Source organism: Zootoca vivipara, chromosome 3, assembly GCF_963506605.1.
Source record: "Zootoca vivipara chromosome 3, rZooViv1.1, whole genome shotgun sequence".
Taxonomy (NCBI): Eukaryota; Metazoa; Chordata; class Lepidosauria; order Squamata; family Lacertidae; genus Zootoca; species Zootoca vivipara.
Genome location: NC_083278.1, coordinates 75,285,866 through 75,305,910, shown reverse-complemented (window position 1 = coordinate 75,305,910; position 20,045 = coordinate 75,285,866). Strand labels below are relative to the sequence as shown.

At 40.2% G+C, this 20,045-nt stretch overlaps 1 protein-coding gene across 4 annotated transcripts in view; it reads right to left on the bottom strand.

Annotated features, from left to right (window-relative positions):
- The window catches only part of RYR2 (ryanodine receptor 2), a 252,654-nt gene that overhangs the window by 208,229 nt on the left and 24,380 nt on the right, over positions 1 to 20,045 (bottom strand). For all 4 annotated transcript variants that reach the window (XM_060272866.1, XM_060272867.1, XM_060272868.1 and 1 more), the window contains exon 2: positions 1,087 to 1,206. In XM_060272866.1, coding sequence (XP_060128849.1) covers positions 1,087 to 1,206 — 120 coding nt within the window. The remainder of the gene's footprint in view (positions 1 to 1,086; positions 1,207 to 20,045) is intronic.

Genomic DNA, 20,045 nt, shown 5'->3' with positions numbered 1-20,045 from the left:
AGATTATGAAGATAGCCATGTGAGGAAAGGTGATTTCTGATAAGTCTCTGCTGTGTAGATCCTGGATCCATTTTCACCTACGACTGTCTCAAGAGCATGGGGATAGGTACCCTCTTGTAGGGGCACTTGCTTCAAGCAAAGTTTGTGAAGATTGGAGGGTAACGTCAGCACCAATGAGATGGACAATAGTCAGAAAAGGATTTTGCAGACAATTTAAAGACATACAAATCTCCATGATGCCTTGCTTCCTGTGGTCCACATGACATGGTACAAGTATTTATTGTTCTTATTGCTCTTATTTATTGCATTTCTAAACAGCCCTTCATCCGAGGATCACAGGGCAGGTTACAATATAAAAGTACCTGCAGTCTGCAGACCGACACACAGTAAAGCATCATGAATCCCACGAAACTTAGGAAGAATGATATTTGATCAGTACACTAGTACAAACTGACTGGCAATGGCTGTCATGTTAGCTGTTAATATGCTATGAAACTTGAAGAGGACATATATCACTTGGATAAGATGTTATTTATTTAACCTCACTCTCCACACTGAACACCTTGCACTAGAAAAGTTAAATTAGCATTCTCCAAAAAAAAAAGGAAAGAAGGCAAATTAATCTAATTCATGCATTTTCTCCACATGTCCATCAACAGGATAACAATACAGAAAAAATCTGTAATACATGGGCTGAAATCAACATCACATGAGCAAACTTCCACCTACAGCCGAGCCTCCATCCTCAAAATTAGCTCTGGAGAGTCCAGAGTAGATTTTGGAGAAGTGAGGAGGGGCTGTAGGGTGAAGGAGAAGAAGGTCACGCAGTCTTCCTCAAAGGTTTCTGTATGATAAAAAGTTGTTCAGAATTTAGCTTGTCATTATGTATATTAGCATCAAGTTTATTTTGCTGGGTATAATATGTTGTGAATCATATAAGAAAAACATAACATGCTGGAATGCAACTCAACTCTGCCTGCTGTAACACTTACTCTGCATCACAGAGGACATTATTTCAACAAGAAGAAAAGATCTGTTATGTCGGTAATGTTCAACACTGCATTAGAACAAGACAGTTTCCAGTACCTTTGAATTTGAAGTGGATTCCAAGAAGCAGAGCCTGTTGCCAAATCCTTCTGCGGCAAGGCACAATTTCTGTTGTTCTTTGTGAACAGTAGCAGTGCACTGCAGAACCACTTCATCATCCTATTGAAGGACAGAGACAAAAAAAAGAAGAATGTTAGAACTCTTATGCTACAAAAAATTTGGGATGCATTTCCAAATACACGCTGGTCAAGCGTGGACAGCAAAAATAAATGCCAGAGTAGGGGTTTTTCCCCATTCCATTGAGAGCATGAATGATTCAAAAGGAAAATCAGCAGCAATGTAGCAAAGTATTGTCCATGCCGAAAACCAATTCCCAAATCTAACTATTCCCGCAAACCAAAACACTAGGGAGTGATTATGTTGGTAACTATTTCCATCTCACAATTCTAAAGCAAGACCAGAGCCTCCATAGAAGCAGAAGTCATGGCAACTGGAATGTTCACCCAGAGCATCCAGAATTCCTTTAAATCTCCAAGAGTAGACCAGCTCAATGGGTCCCTTGGAGGTTTTTAAGCAGAGGTTGGTTGGATGGCTATCTGTCATGTATGATCTAGTTGAGATTCTTGCATTGCAGGGGGTTGGACTAGATGACCCTCGGGATCCCTTCCAACTCTACTATTCTATGATTCTATTACCTAATTTGGAAATGGCTGTTCCCACAGCACTTATTTTACTAATCTGTTTAGAGATTGTTGGTGCTGTGCAATAGGCTCTATCTGGGAGCACTTACATACTATGGCTTAACTGATCATAGGGAATAAAGTTTAATTAATTTAAATATATTGAGACAAATGGAAAACTAAATTCTGAACACAGAGGATATTAGAGGGTTTAGATTTGTAATACAGATTAAAACCTTTATGTATATAGCAGCCCTGAGCTTGTCAAACATAAAGACATGTGGTTAAGGCATAAAATCATTACTATCATTTTGATCAAGAACAAGGTTACACAACAGCACAGAGATAATATAGGCTATGTGCAACAACATTGCACAAAGTCTCCAAGTCTTGCCATTAATCTCAGCTTTGCTGTCCTGATTCTGGCATTGCCAGATTGAAATGAAGTCCTGAGAGAATATTAATGTGCTCAACACTGGCAGCTTAGTATCAAAACCGTCTTTTGCATAGTCAGCACAGCACTTCTACTTCAATCATGCAACTGAGTTAAAACTGACTATGCATTTATCTGCCATCATAACCGTAACCCTCAATTTGATGTGACTTCCATGAATCCACAGTCTTTAGCAATACTTGAAAAGTGGATGGAAAGGTTTGTGGATGTGCCTCATATTATTGCTGTTTCTCACTTACCATCTTAAATTCTCTATTGTACCAAGTCACTATGAAACAAGGTCAAATCGCTTTTAGCAGACAGTGGCATTAAGTATGTGCTCTTGATTGATTCTAATAAAAAAATGTTCATGCAACTGATCAAATTTTCATTAGGAATGACTCATACTAATATTGTTACTGATGTGTTTTTGAAGTTATAAGACCAAAAAAATAATCATCAAGCTGAGCTGTCAGATATGAACAGTAATTGCAGTATCTGCTTGAGGTATTGCTTATACAAGAGCAAGCCTGGTGATTCTGAGTGGGGTTGCTCAGACTCCGATTCACTCTGAAGCTGGTTTAGCCACACACACACACACACACACACACACGAGTAGCTGTCAAAACTACATCTACCTAAGAGGGGGTGTTAGAAAGACCCTTACCATATGCTTTATCCCTGTTACAATATTTGAACAATCTTCCTAACAATACTATACTAGCCACTATGGATGTGGAATCTCTATATACCAACATCCCACACAATGATGGTTTACAAGCCATAAGGAACACCATTTCAGATAAAACCACAGCGGACTTTGCTACCAAACTCTGCCACTTTGTCCTTACCCACAACCACTTCAAATTTGGTGATGACCTGTTCCTCCAGATCAGCGGCACAGCCATGGGCACCCGCATGGCCCCACAGTATGCCAACATCTTCATGGCAGATTTAGAACAACGTTTCCTTAACTCCTACCCACTCAAACCTCTCCTGTACCTGCGATACATTGACGATATTTTTATTATCTGGACACATGGACAACAGACCCTGGAAACCTTCCACCAGACATTCAATGACTTTCACCCCACCATCAACCTAACAATGAACCAATCTATGCAAGAAATAAATTTTTTGGACACTACTATAAAAATACAGGATGGACATATAGACACCACCTTATACAGAAAACCAACTGACCGACAAACATATCTACATGCTTCTAGCTACCATCCCAAACATACCAAACAATCCATCGTATACAGCCAGGCCTTACGTTACAACCGCATCTGTTCCAACTCTACAGACAGAGAATCTCACCTAAGAGATCTACAGCAAACCTTTTTAGAACTAAAATATCCACCTGATGAAGTTAAACAACAGATCAACAGAGCCAGACAGATACCTAGAGAGAACCTGCTGCAAGACAGACCCAAAAAAGAAAATAACAGAACACCACTAGTCATCACATACAGCTCCCAAGCTAAAACAGTACAACGCATCATCAGAGATCTACAGCCTCTCCTGGACAATGACCGCTCCCTTTCTCAAGCTCTGGGAGGAAGACCTTTCATTGCCTACAGACAGCCACCCAATCTTAAACAACTCCTCACCCACAATAATACAACCACCAGACTTAACATGGACACTGGTACCAGAGCCTGCAATAAACCCAGATGCCAACTTTGCTGCCACATACACCCAGACAACACCATTACTGGCCCCAACAATATCCAACATACCATCTCAGGACTATTTAATTGCTCATCCTCTAACATTGTGTATGCCATCAAATGCCAACAGTGCCCTTCAGCTCACTATATTGGACAAACAGGCCAAACCCTACGCCAAAGGATAAATGGACATAAATCTGACATCAGGAACCAGAAGACAGAAAAACCAGTAGGAGAACACTTCAATCTCCCAGGACATTCTATACAAGATCTCAAAGTAGCTGTCTTACTACAAAAGAATTTCAGAAATAGACTGGAAAGAGAAGTTGCTGAATTGCAACTTATCACCAAGCTCAAAACCATGGAGGGACCTGGTTTGAACAGAGATATCGGATTCTTATCTCATTATACATGATAAGCGATCTTCAGCCATCTCAACCCTTGCTTTTTCATGCAAAACCATTTGCAGTCGTTTGCGGTCATCAACAGCTATCAGTCAGTCAATCACCCATTTCCACCACCCTTCTGAGTGATCCCCCCTCCCCATCCCCACCCCTCCCCACCCCTTCTCTACATAAGTGCCTGGAAACTTCCATTTCACTGTATCTGAAGAAGTGTGCATGCACACGAAAGCACATACCAAAATAAAAACTTAGTTGGTCTTTAAGGTGCTACTGAAGGAATTTTTTTTATTTTACTTCAGAATTATATTGTAAACTACTCTGTGATCTTCGGATGAAGGGCATTATATAAATAGCAATAACAACTGCAAACATCCATATGCCCAGATTAGTGGATTTGGTGCTTGGCCATGAGAGCCATCTCCTGCTAGAATACCTAAACAAGTTCTCTTTCATCATCCAGATGTTCAAAAAAGGAACAAGCCGTTTCCCACAAGGAATGCTGGAAATAAGACATACAGGTCTGGTACCTTTGTAGCACTGTAGAGCAGGAATTCCCAAACTGCAGCCCTCCAGATGTTTTGGCCTACAACTCCCATGATCCCTAGCTAACAGGACCAGTGGTCGGGGAAGATGGGAATTGTAGTCCAAAACATCCGGAGGACCGAAGTTTGGGGATGCCTGCTGTAGAGAGACAATGCTATATAAAAAAACACATGGGCCATACAATTCAAGCCTCACAATCTGTAGCTGCAGTGTGGACATATTGATGGACTTGGTTGGTTAAGAGTGTAGTGCTGATAATGCCAATGTCATGGGTTTGATCCTCATAAGGGTCATTTGCATATTCCTGCATTGCAGTGGGAAGGACTAGATGACTCTCAGGGTGCCTTCCAACTCTACAATTCTATGATTCTAAGAATGTCATCCAAGTCCAGATTCATAATTTGTTTGCTCCAGACAAAACACAAGCGGTAAGCCATAGAACAAACCATAATTCCAGGTCATGGTTTGTGTGGAGTGAAGCAAACTACAAGCTCAGATTCAGATGGCACTCTCTGCCAATCCATGGCTTAGCTCAGAGCAGCACTGCAGCAGCAGGGCCATAGAAGGAACGAAGCAGCTACAGCCTCCTCTTTGGGAACTCAAACACTCATACGTTCATGCTAAGTCATCGTTTGCTTTAGCATTGCATTCAAACCAGGTCACTGCAGTATATCTAATAACATTATAGAGTGATTTGTTTATGCACACATAAATTACCGTACTTGGAACATTAGAGTTATCATTACTGCAGATAATACTGCCTGACCTGGCCACCTTCACTAGTGCTACAGTGAAGTATTTGGAGAATGCTATTTTAAAAGTGCAAAAGTTGCTTTAAATTAAAAGAACATGCTGAAATACAAATCTTCCGAGAATCTGGGTTGATGTGTTGTCTGCTTTCCTGGAAGAAACAATGTGGCTTTCATAAATGACATGGAATGGAAAACGGTCCAACATATTGAAACAATAGGGAGTCTTTCAAAATATATTACAGTACTATAAATTTCACTGGCACACATTTATAATCCACATGATAACGTACAGGCTTAAATTCAAACTCTAATCATGTACGAGCAGAAAATTTGCCATCTATTTTTATAATACTTCAAAGGAAAATACTGCAGTGTATCATATATATTCTACTCAGCTGCATCTACTAGTTTCAAAACTGTCACGTTTGAGCACGTAACTCAAAACTTGTGTATTGTCACAAATGCCATGGAGGTGTCGTGGAGTGGGGAGTGAGACCCTAAGAAGGTGTAGGAGGAGCTTGGGGAGTTAGAAGGGTCCCAGTGGTATGTGGGTAATAGATTCCAAACCCCAATAAATGCTGGATCCTGGAGAGGGTCCCAGTGGGTTAGCGGGTGGAAATCTGCCCTCCAAAGACGACTCAGGCAAACTCTCAGCAGTGCCTCCCATTAACTCCCTTCCAGAGATGCTTCCCTTAGTTTCTCCAGCCAAGGACCTGCCTGTTAAACAGGAGTCTCCCTGTTCACGGGATGCAGCTGGGAGTAAATCCAATGCGCACTAAATGCTGTGCCTGGCCCATCTTTCAGAAGGAAAGCATAGGAAATATGTGGCTAGTCTTGCCTTTTGAGCTCTCATGGAACTGTGGATCCTTGCAACCTGTGATTTGACTTATGTACTGTTCTTCCTTGGTCCCCCAATCAGTGTTCGAAGCTCCCATTGTTCCAGGCACATTTTGCAACAGGGAATTTCATTAGTGCAAGCGGTTTCTGAGCTTTGGGCGCAGTTCTGCGCCTAAGATTTCAGATTAAAACTGCAGAGTGGAAGGAAAGGAGGCCCTTTTTCTGCCTCCCTGCCTCCAGCTACTTTTTGAAGACTGGAGAAGAGGCCCTCTTAAGAATATTAGGGGGGTGGGCAGGGGAAGGACTAGACCATGTGAAAAATGAACATAATATTTTAGCTGCAGTTCATTCATTTTCACCTTTGTATTCTTGTTATAAAAAAAGCACACCTAAGCAACCCATTGTTGCACCCATAACCTAGGTTTAAGGTACCATTTAGCTCCTAGCTTTCATATCTCAGTGTCTAACACTGCCCTGAACCCTGGCTCAGTCAAAGATAAGACAGCATAACTTGCTCATCCTGGCTCAGCATTCCGGGGGACATTCTAAGGGCAGGACCAGGAGAGGAAGATTAGGCTAACTAGATCCCAAGCCAGGCACCCCCAAACTTCGGCCCTCCAGATGTTTTGGACTACATTTCCCATCTTCCCTGATCACTGGTCCTGTTAGCTAGGGATCATGGGAGTTGTAGGCCAAAACATCTGGAGGGCCGCAGTTTGAGGATGCCTGTCGTAAGCCCATTCAGTGTGATCACGACGCGTGACCGGACAACCTGATGTAGGACAATACTGAAAGGCTTGTTTTCCTTTGCTTGGCTTAGGTAGAGCAGCAGTTGAACAAGCTTTGGATCTGTTGTACCTTTATGCCAGGGGTCAGCAAACTTTTTCAGCAGGAGGCCGGTCCACTGTCCCTCAGACCTTGTGGGGGGCCGGACTATATTTTGAAAAAAAAATTGAACGAATTCCTATATGCCCCACAAATAACCCAGAGATGCATTTTAAATAAAAGGACACATTCTACCCATGTAAAAACATCCGCGGGCCAGATTTAGAAGGCGATTGGGCCGCATCCAGCCCCCGGGCCTTATTTTGGGGACCCCTGCTTTATGCCATCCTAATTTACAAGGGCTTGCTTCTTGTACATAGGATTGCTCCCCAAGTGATCAATGCTAATAAATGTGTGTGTTTAATTTAATTATACCCACACTGGGAAACTGTGATTGGTGACTGTTTTCCAGTCGGTGTACATACCGGTACATTTCTTACATGTTACCATATATGCAGATTTTAAGCTTTATGCTGTGTGGATTGTTTTCTGTGCAGAAAAAGCACTGTGTGTGAGAAAGGTCTGAGATTACAACAAACGATGTGATAAAGTAGTTTTACACTGAATCAGAAATTGACAGCTAACACACCAACTGCTACCATAGCTGCCAAGTTATCCCTTTTTTAAGGGATTTTCCCTTATGCTGAATAGGCTTCCTCGCGAGAAAAGGGAAAACTTGGCAGCTATGACTGCTACTGCATCACAGTAATTTGTTTTTAACAACAAAAACACCCTCCCTTACTTAAAAAAAACCCCGAATCCTTAGCAGTTCCCGTTATATAAAGAAGGAAACGACAGCAAGACTGAGATAATAAGACCTACATATTACTTACTGCAGTTATTAAAAATATATTTAATTTTGCTGATGGTTTTTCCCAAATTGCATGTTTGGAAATAACCAGCAAGTCAGTAAAATAAGAGGAGCTGCTTCATGTTCTTGCAGTCTGGAAGCGTCTGGGGAAATATTGACACAAACTAATTCTAAACACTAACAGGCCACACAGATCGAACCTTTGACCTAGTTGCCAAAGCATTTTGAGAAATGCAGCTATTTACTTACATTAGTGTTACTGCTGTTGCTAGCTCAATTATCGGGCCATGGAAGTATAAGAGCATCTTTTAGTACATGACATTTTTTAATCATGTATCTTTAACCAAATTTGAGAACATTCTTCTGCACAAGCTAGTTTGGCTTCCAAACCTCTATTAAAATCTTCAATAGTGCTAAGATTTTGACTCTAAATATATACTTCACTGTTAACATTTTCTCCTTGAATAGTCTCCATTGGTTCAAAATTTTTTGACAGGTTTAATAGAACTTTGTAACATTGCACAATATTGTATTTCGATTTACTTGGATCTGTCATGTACTTATAGAATCTGAAGAAACATTGTGTTTTTGTGTAAGGTTTTTTTGCATTAAACAAAAAAAAACCTGTTTCCTCGAGTTGCTCCATGCAGCTACAACTTCTCTTTTCTCTAATCAGATCTCATAGCGCTATACTCCCGACACAATAATGTTCAACCCCATTTTCTTTTCTGCCAAGTCTATTAAGCCTTCACACTCTCTATCTGTCATTTGCCCTATCTCTAACATAGCTTCCTTCAATAGTGAGTAAAATAATGTGGCAGATTCAACAAGCCTCAAGGCATTAAGTTCCTTGGCTTTCCATCTCCTGGGACCTCTTCTGATTCAGCTTTAGAGTGTTCATTTCCTTCACTGCCCACACAACTCCTATTGTCCCTAGGGCCTGTGTGAGGGCTCACCCCAGGCAAATTGACCTTACACTTCTCTCTCAGATGCCTGCTTGTTTCCAGATATTCCATTGTTCATGAATTCAGCTTCCTGCTAGAATTTTCATTAACATTTCATGAAACCACAGCAGTTTGGCTGTTCACGTCTATAAGCTTCATCATCACCACACCACCACATCATTACTACTTTGAAATGTAGACTACAGGCATGTAGCCAAATATTTTAACTTCCTTTGCTTTGCAGCTCCTGGCTGTGTGCACCTCTCCATTTTGGCAATTCTATCTCCCAGTTTTCAGAATCTGCTTTCTAGACTTCTCCTGCATTCCATTAAATAAATCTAAGGAATATTGGAGGGTATGTAGCAAATATACAAACCACTTTCCAAATATACAGTAGATGTAGGGGGAAATAACTATTCTGGGGGATGCCCAGAAGGACTGGGGAACTACCATTTTAAGAAACTGTCCAATAGCACCTTAGGTAGAGACCAACTAAGTAGTTCTGGGTATAAGCTTTCGTGTGCATGCACACTTATTCAGATACACTGAAGCAGAAGTCACCAGACCCTTATATATAGTGGTAGGGTGGGGTGGGGTATTTCTCAGAATATATATAAGGGTACTGTATATATATGAGAATTATATATAAGGGTCTGGTGACTTCTGTTTCAGTGTATCTGAAGAAGTGTGCATGCACAAGAAAGCTTATACCCAGAACTACTTAGTTGGTCTCTAAGGTACTATTGGACAATTTCTTAATTTTTTTATTTATTTTGACTGTGTCAGAGCAAAACGGCTACCAACCTGAATCTAGTACCATTTTAAGGTGGAGCTTAAAAACCCTGTTCATGAGCAGCACAGCAGTCTATCATACTGCCCATGGAAATTGTAATAATTTTGAAAGAGACATGTCATTCAGTATTTTCGGCTACCTTCTCTAATTCACATTAATAATGGTGTATACCAGGCATGTCAAACAGGATCACTGGATGTCTGCGGTAGATCACTGGCAGATCATTGGCTCCCCACAAAGAAGCTGAACAACTGCGGATCCTCTAAAAAAAGCTCAACATTTTACCTCCTCCCTGAAAAAAACTCAACAACTTTGACCTGAACTCCAAAAAAGGGGGTAGATCACTGCCAGTTTTTAACTCTGTGAGTAGATCACAGTCTCTTGGGAGTTGGCCTCCCCTGGTGTTACACAGATGTAGAGTTCGTTGACAGGTGCCCTTCTAATTGCAGAGAGCACTGCAGGCAGGCACTGTCACTCCTCCCACGACCACCTCCAACCATACTAGCAACGGTTTGTCATTGGCAAGAACTACTAACAAATAAGGAAAAATCATAGTACAGTATGGTGGGATTTGTTTGGGTAAAACCAGCAATATTTTCACTTTAAGAATAAAGTCATGGTCCTCAGAACAGCCAATTAAAAATGTACCCTATAACAATGTTGGACTATAATTTGTTAAGCATAACCTAAAACTTCATAAGGTATTTAAATCATTAATCTAAGCATATGTTATAGTTTAGGAAATTAATCAGCAGCTTCAATTATCCATTACTCTTAAAAATCAAGATTGTCTTGTGACTGGATACATGTTGAATTTAAAAGACATAATTCAAGGTGGGGGGGTGAAGGACTTAACCAAAATGTTACATCAATTTTTATTTTTATTTATTTTTTGCATAATAAAACTTCAGCTTCTAAAATAATTACAATGCATTTTCTCTGTGAATTCAATGACCACTGACAGGCAGCCATAAATAATGCATAATTGGTTTAGCAAATATATATATAATGAAATAAGGATTATGTAACAATGCAGTCAAATCAGCTGTGCAGCACTGAACACAGAAGTTTGATTACCTAAATCCAAGCTGAATAAAGGACACATGAAAGCTGGATTTTATTTTCTATAGCTTCAGAATTGTTGGTATTTCCAGCTACATTAAGATATATCATGAGAACGTTACATTTCAGAGACATAAAACAGGTTATATTAATTAACAAAATTCATAAAATTAACTGCTACTAAGGAACCTTCAGGAAGCCACTTATTTGCTCTTAGAAATGCCACATCTAGGTGTTTTATTTTACTCAGGAATATGGTTAGTTGGCAGCATCTGGGAAGCTTTAATTATATTCATGGATTTGCATAAGTTATCTTCTAGAGCAGTGGTTTCCAACAAATGGTCTGTGGATCCCAGGGGGTCTGCATAACCCACAGGAGGTCCGTGGCACCATTCATGTAACAAAAATGACTGTACAAATATCAACGTTTCAAAAAGTAGGGGGTCGATAGCTTGACTTTTAAAAAACAAGGGGTCTGCTGTACTTAAGCTAATTGGGAACCACTGTTCCAGAAAAAGATTGCTAAGTTTCTTCAAACACCACCAAGTTCAGTTACACTTCCTGGATATATTGAAACTGAAACTGATCAACATTTTATGATGTCCCCACCACAGACAAGAAACGAACCAGAGCATGGCAAATTAAAATTTCAGTTGTCTTCAGAAAACCTCTAAGATGCTGAGAAACCCTTGTTTTATCTCTGTGTGCTACTTCCAATGACGCAAAGTGCAAGGGCTGTAACTCTGTTCTTACATTTGGGACTGTGTATTTTACTTATGAAAGTTGTGATATATTTTGGTTTGGGGTTTTTTAAACAAATATTTCAATATCCATATACTTGAAACATTGTAGTTATGTGTTTAGTACAGTAGGCAAAAATATTATTCTTGTTAAATTTACAGAACTGCCCTTTTTCAAAAGATCACAGGGCAATAAACTGGTATATAAGAACACAAAATGCATAGCATAATGATACAAAAAAATACTTCCTTCCCCTGCCTGGCACAGTCACATTTAATTAGCCAAAGGCCCAGTTGAAGAGGAATGATTTTGCCTGGCACCTAAAGATATGTAACAAAGGCACCAGGCGAGCCTCCCTGGGGAGAGCATTTCACAAATGGGGAGCCACCGCAGAAAAGGCCCACTGTCATGTTGCCACCCTCAGGCCTCTCATGGAGGGCCTCAGATGATGATCACAGAGTTCTTGTAGGTTCATGTGGGGAGAGGTGGTCCTTTAGGTATTGTGACCCTGAGTTGTTTAAGGCTTTAAAAGTCAAAACAGCACTTTGAATTGGACCTGGAAACTGATAGGCCAGGATTGGTGTTATATGCTCTAACCTAGGCTTCCTCAACCTCGGCCCTCCAGGTGTTTTGAGACTACAATTCCCATCATTCCTGACCACTGGCCCTGCTAGCTAGGGATCATGGGAGTTGTAGGTCAAAAACATCTGGAGGGCCGAGTTTGAAGAAGCCTGCTCTAACTGTCCTGCCCCAGTGAGCAGCCAAGCCAGCTGAAGTTTCCAAACAATCTTCAGCGGTAGCCCCATGTACAAAGGAAGACCCTTTAAACCCCTCCCCCCAATTAACTGCCCATATCTTACTGGTCTCTGGGAAGGTCATGCAAGGCCTATCCTTACCTTCCCATAGCTCAGTAAGCAAGGTGGAGGGCTTAAAAATTCTTTCTGTAGCAGGAAAGCCTGGTGCAGAAAGAGCATTTTGTTTCCTGGGCTCTGGGAAGGTCTCACAATATCTTGTGGGACCTTCACAAGATCTGTCCACACAAGGTACCACTGGGTAGAACCAAAATAAATTCAAGCCCAATGTGGGCTGGTTACACATCTTATTTAAATAAGAAAAAAATGTGCCTTCAAAGGAACACTCACTGTTATCCCATGCAGTTTTATTTATAGATTAGGTACGGCCAGAAGCAAAGCAGCTGTAAGAATGGATTATCTGCAAGCCGAGTGGCAAAAATTCCATAGATTTCCATAAAGCTCTGTGCTTATTCTACTCTAGTATACCACTTATATCCATTTCCCTGGAACAAATACAGCACACACACACACACACACACACACACACACACACACCACAATAGTTCATCGGTTCATCATGACTCCCCCAATCCAAATTACAAATGGCAGTGCAAGTAGAACTAGCATCACTTGTCAGAAATTTCCCAACTGAAGGTCTTCAGATCACATGGGGTCTGAAAAGGAGGGTCAGATAGCAGGGGGGCAAAGTAACCATGAACCACCTTAGGTTCCTCTGGTCTGGTTGCACCTGAACTCTCTATACAACAATGCAGCACCTATTCTTCCCCCAACATCTTGCTGCACATACTATATACAGTGGTACCTTGGATTTTGATGAGCTTAGTTCATGAACAACTTGGAAATTGAACGCCGCAAACCCAGAAGTAGGTGTTCCAGTTTGCAAACCTTTTTCGGCATCCGAACTATTCAGTTTTTAGTGTTACGCTTCCTTTTTCAGTGCCACACTTCCATTTTGAGTCCCCCTGCTTATGGGGAGCGCCTCCGCTTCTCAACTGAGGGATTCCCACCCCCTCCTACTTGCATACTACATGTTAATGAGTTGTGGGTGTAACCGCTATGCAATGAAAATGCTGTAAGTGGTCTGGTTTGAAGAATCAAACAGCACCTCCTTGGCTTAAACCCCATATCAAAAACGCTTTGCAGTAATGGATATTTTGTCCAACAATAATCTGTGTAGGAAGTCATTGTGACTTGTGTTAATGCCAAGAGTTCAGAAGCTATCAGTTTCTCCAGTTACCAGTTACATCCTTATTTCTGTGATCTATAATCTCTCTTCATTAAATGGTTCTAAATGGAATGTTAGGTAGCATGAAACTTCCAAACAAACACTATGGAGCTCACTAATTTACTTAAATGACACTCTGTCATACTAAAATCTAGCTTACGTCACGAACTAAAACTGATGGGTTTATAAGCAACAGTCTTACATCTATCGCTAGTGTCATAATTTTGTTCTTTTTTTCCCATTCCAGCTCATTAATATGGCAAGTCCAAGCACCAATTTTCAAACAAGAATAGAAATACTCTATTGCAGCTGTGTTCTCTTCTGGAAAAGGTACAAAGAGTTCTTCTTTGGCATGTTAAAAACTATAGTGAATGTGTAACATGAAGTGTCGTTTACATCAATTAGGCAAAGTTTTTAGGTCTGCACATAGATAACCCTGCTTATAATGGGTTGAATTCCAAGATGCCATTGCTGGAATTCCACTCATGACACCATAGGCACCACTGGAACCTGCTAACGGAAAGGGAGAGATAATTCTCACCAATTCTCCCTCCCCTATGCTCCTCTAAATCTGCATTGAATGATATCTGAAGCTATTAAAACAACTTAGTAAAAACTGAGAAACCGTAACAATCAATTTAGGTTTACACATCTCCAACCAAACTTGAGGCACCTTATCAACAATCAAGCATCTTTACATGCTTTTTCTGTTCTCTCCTATATGTGTCTGTCATACTGATCTCTGTGGTGGTGATGGAACCATTCTCCCTACCTTTAGGTCTCTTCCTGAAAACCACTTTTTCTATAAAGCCCTTCCTCAACTGCCTCACTTACTCTACTGCAGCTAATGCTAGTAGACATTGAAGCAGTAGTACTTAAATAAAAAGGCTCAGATAAGCTATTACACCTGTACTTCTACACTGTTATTTTATTTCGATGGCAAGCCGCCTGAACTGAGACAATGTTGTTTATGCATACAGTATTAACCTGCAAATTGTTAGCATTAAGTATTTTTTCCAAAGTAGCAATAACAATAATAAAAGGTTAGGATGTAATTACTGAAAACAACAGTGATGAAAATTCTTTTTTTTATTCAGACAAACCTTCCTGTAATGTTGCAACAGAACATTTTATTTATCGTTGTCACGTGGTATATTTTTTCAGAGAAAGAAAATAAATTGGTAGCTATTTGATTAGAAAAGGGGAGGGGAGGGATCTACAGCTCTAGCTCATTCTTTCCATTATGATATCCTCCACAAAATCACTTTGAGATTTGTTTTTTGTTTTCAGTCTGATGCATGGCTGCACCTCTAATCTTACCTGCATTGGACATATAGTATCCGTTCAGAAATAATGCTAAATCATATTTTGGCATTGTAAAAACAAGTGGAAGCTGTGGTTGAGTACAGAAAAGGAAACCATTTAAAGTCTGACATTTGCTTTAGTTTTCAACTGCAAAAAATTTAAAACTCTTGAGTTCCAAAAAAAAAGGAGGGGGAAATAAGCCAAACTGAGATAATTAAAACTTAATATAAACCATAGCCTTCACATTATCAACATATAAGCAAGACAGTTTATTTTGAATTACGTAAGCATAGGTTTGGCATCACAAATTATATACAAATCCTCCCCCAGATCTCATAAAGATGCATTTTTCTGCATGATTTCTTCTTTGGACTGCCGCAATTGAATTACACTCACCAACTGAGCAGAACATTCTGGAGTGTGACCCAAGAATTCAGGCTGCATCATCTACACGCCATTATCACTGCAACCTCTTGACACAAAGACATTTAGATGCCAAACACTCACAGCATGCTTTGAAGGCAGTCACTAGACACTGCATAATACAAACTGGAGGGTGAGAATGAGGTTATATAAAGGAACAATGAGGAAAGCATGAACCAGGAACGAGTACCACAGGAAATAAAGTAAACTGTCATTGTTACAACAATGGTGTGTGTATCAGCTAGACTTAAAGTAATGAACCAAATTGTACATTAATATAAGCTGCTTCATCCAATATTATGGTTGAAAAATAAATTTTCTTAAGCAATAACTCTACTTGTGAGTCCACAAGTAAAGATTAACATTAAGTTCTACTAATATGCATTTTTTTATTATCATAGCTAGCTGTCAGTAACTTACTGAACCAGCAGCAAGAGTCATAGAATAATAGATTCAGTCTTCTTCATGGAGGCTAGAAATTTACTTTTTCTGCTTTTGTTTAATGCACGTTGCTATGATTTTGTTGATTAATTATATACTGCTTTTTCTCCCAAAAGCAGTGATTATCATATTAATACAAAAAATACGATAAAATCAGAAATTCCAACACATAGAGTGAATCCATAACCATGAGCAGCAGCATTCTTGCTTTCACTAAATGCTTCTCCCAACATTCCACCTTTCTCATGAAAGCCAGATTAACAGCCACACGTGCACAAGTCCATCCACAATCAATTGCCCCTGTGTACTGCACTCATCCTACCCCAAAGGAAAAACCCAAAGGGATAGTTGCCTTTGGTGTCTCTGCCCCTTCAGGGCTGCCCAGCTGGAACCGTCCCCCATCAACAGCTGCCTTCAAATAAGCCTGTTTCTGTTTGGAAATCACAGCTACAGCTGTGGCTATATCAGAATGATTTTTAAAGAAATCCAAAATACTGCACTACTTTAAACAGTTACATGGGCCCTCCAGGCTCATTTTGAAGCTGTCATGCTTGCTTAGTTTGCCATTACCCATGATTAGCACACTTATTGGACACTTCTGTCAAAGGACTTCCACATAGGTCATATATTTGCGAGGAAACTGGAAGAATGAAGAAAGAGTTGGATGGCGTCTATTTAAGTTTATACTTTGCTTTTTCCAGATGTTCAAGCCAGCTCAAAATGTAAGTTAAAACAACTGTCAAAACGTATACAAAGTTGTTGTTTCCATTTAGTTTATTAGCTGATGCCCTCTTTTTTATTTTTTTTTATTTTTTAAGGCAGATGATATTTCTCTCACTTTCAATTACTGCTGGTTCAGTAATTACAGTTTTACATGCTGGTCAAAAATTAATTAAACCACACAAAGCTAGCCCTACAGGGCATAAGTCTCTCTGTGTAGCATTTCAAATCTGGAACTAGAATTATATATAACCAAGCAGCTCCTGTGTGAGGATTCTCAAAAGGTTTCCACCTTCTTCTTTTTTAAGTTACAACATTTGACCACATGTAATATAAGACATGTAATATAAGACATGTAATATAAGACACATGTAATATAAGACATGTAATATAAGACATGTAATATAAGACACATGTAATATAAGACATGTAATATAAGACACATGTAATATAAGAACTGCTAGGTTCCTGCCAACCTAGCAGTTCGAAAGCACGTCAAAATGCAAGTAGATAAATAGGAACCGCTACAGCGGGAAGGTAAACGGCGTTTCCATGTGCTGCTCTGGTTCGCCAGAAACGGCTATGTCATGCTGGCCACATGACCTGGAAGCTATACGCCGGCTCCCTCGGCCAATAATGCGAGATGAGCGCGCAACCCCAGAGTCGGTCACGACTGGACCTAATGGTCAGGGGTCCCTTTACCTAATATAAGATGATAGTTAATTTCTATGTATGTGTGAAACAGAATATAGATATAGCCAGTGCTTTTTTTTTCCTGGGGGTACGCATACCCCTAAATATAAGTTTGGCCTCATTGAGGGACAGTATTTCAATATGAGTAGGAAATGAGAGTACCCTGAAACATTTTTTAGAGGAAAAAAAGCACTGGGTATAGCCACAAGTTATGTGGACCAGTGATACCAGGAAAAAATGGAGATGTGCTTAAGGCTGCGTTCATTTAATTAACACATCACACACTGAATTCTGCTCAATGTTTTGTTTCAGGTCCAGTATACCTGAAGGAGCGTCTCCACCTCCATCGCTCTGCCCGGACACTGAGGTCCAGTGCCGAGGGCCTTTTGGTGGTTCCCTCGCTGCGAGAAGCCAAGTTACAGGGAACCAGGCAGAGGGTCTTCTTGGTAGTGGCACCCGCCCTGTGGAATGCCCTCCCACCAGATGTCAAAAAGAAAAATAACTACCAGACTTTTAGAAGAGTCACGAAGAGTCGGACACGACTAAACAACTAAACAAGAACAACAAAGACTTTTAGAGGACATCTGAAGGCAGCCCTGTTTAGGGAGGCTTTTAATGTTTAATCGATTATTTTATTTTATATTTCTGTTGGAAGCTGCCCAGAGTGGCTGGGGAAACCCAGCCAGATGAGCGGGGTATAAATAATAAATAATAAATTTATTATTATTATTATTATTAAAATGAATAAAAGAAGCATCCTCATACAAACCTCCATGAGAGTAAGTACCTTGAAGCTTTGGATCATGACATTAACAGTTTAATTATAAAATGTTTAAACCATTTCCCCATGAGATCATAGCCCAAGTGGTTTACAATGAAAAGCAAATAAAACTGCTGAGGCTTGAAAACAGCCAAGCACAACAAAACATTTTAAAGCACAGAAACAGCATCTTCATTTGAGGCAAGAAATTTAAAACAAAACTTTTCAGTATTTTCACACAGTAATCTGAGAGCTTTGAGAAGATATCAGATCAATCCTATGCCTACATTACACCGAGACCACAAATATACTACCAATATGTCAGTGGAAATGCTGCAGTGTTGTGCCTCTGAATACCAGTTTCTCCCTTCAGCAGTGCCCAAAGGCAGATTTTCACATACTCCATATCAAGCCCGTTTGTGTGCCTGCAACCAAGGAGTATCTGATTCAATGGACCACATTCTCTTAGATTGCTGTTTACACACTAATGCTGAGCAAAATGTTGGACCTCCGGCCTATACTGTAAATCCGAGAAGAAGTCAAATGAGGTTTCTCCTGGCAGATCAGGACAAAATTATCACTGCCTTAGTAACTTCCTTTTTAGCCACAATTTTACCCAAAAGGGTTCCCAACAAACCATCCTTTCAGGAAATAGGGTGAAGCAGAATATCTAAGTGCACACGATCACAGTGTGACCTTATTACCCTCAACAGCTTCACCCTCGTCCTTTTAATTATCCCAGTGACTTGAAATGTTTAATACTGTGATGCCAATAAAAGGATTTGATTTGATTTGATTTGAATACCAGTTTCTGGAAATTGGAGGTGGGCAGAATGCTGTTGCACTCCTGCCCAGCTTGCAGGCTTCTGGTAAGCCACTGTGAGAACAGCAGGCTGGACTAGATGGGCCAATGTATCTCAATATAACAATTTCTGGAGGTGCAATCACAGACATAATCTGGTCCACTGCAACCCGAGTAAGATCCATAGCATGAAAGCAAAATATAAGGATTCAATACTTAGGCTAGTTATTTCCCTCAAAGTAGGTCAGCGTCCACTTAAAACAGTAATAAAGCTTTTCAGACAGATTTGGTGCAAGCAGCTCCATTAAAAAGGCCCCCAGGATTCATAGCGCTGTACAAATTTTGGATAAAACTTTCTTTGTAGGTTAGGTATCTTGGTCTCAAACCTGACTTGAGAATTTATAGTACTGGAAGAGAGGGCCAAGGATGCAGGCCATATAATAATAAAGTGAAGAGGGGGTTGCGTGTCAGGTGCTTGTGAAAAGAATGACAGGGAGTCACCACAGTTTGTAATAAAATGCACACAATTTGCTATTTTGAAAGCTTGTTTGTAATATCAGGATACACAATGGAGTCAACATGTTATGTTAATATGAGTGACCAATACTCCTAGCCACTGTATTTTATAATATACTGCTCTTGGATCACAATTTTCATGCAGTTGTTAAGTACTAACAGGGGCTTGTCCTGTGCACACTTATCTCTTTAAAATTGCTTAGTCTCCCCAATCATCCATCATCTGTACATGAGGAATTAAGTCCATTTTTTCTGCCAGAAGCTGAGGAAAGCCTGTATTTTGCAGCTTGACAGCTTCCATCTCTTGCCTACTACCACTTTGATTGTTTCCAGTCTCTAGTCCCTAGGCACTTTCCTGGCTACATGACTGTCTTATGAGTGGCTTGTTAATTTCAACATTTCAATCAATGCTCACTTGGGTCCCGGCCTGTAAAGTTGGAATGTTGCCAAAAAGTCCTTTGTCCCTCAGTTTGACCATCTATGCTCCTACGTAATGTGTGAGAAACCCAGAAGCCTGATTGTAAGTAGCTGTAATAATATACTTTTGGCTAAGATCGAGTGTAGTAAGTAGCAATAATAAGGCAGACAGGTGTGAACTAAAATTTTCTCTTTAAAAGGTTCTTGAAGCAACACCCTGCCTCTTGGGTTTCCTCTTACCATCTTTTCTATTCTTAATAACTTCGTAAAACTGGTGTTGTGGTCTTGAGTGCTTCCCTGCCTCCTCCACCCAGTATGTGAACATTCTGAAAATATTGCTAATGCAAATGCAAACATCACCCGTCATTCATATATCCATA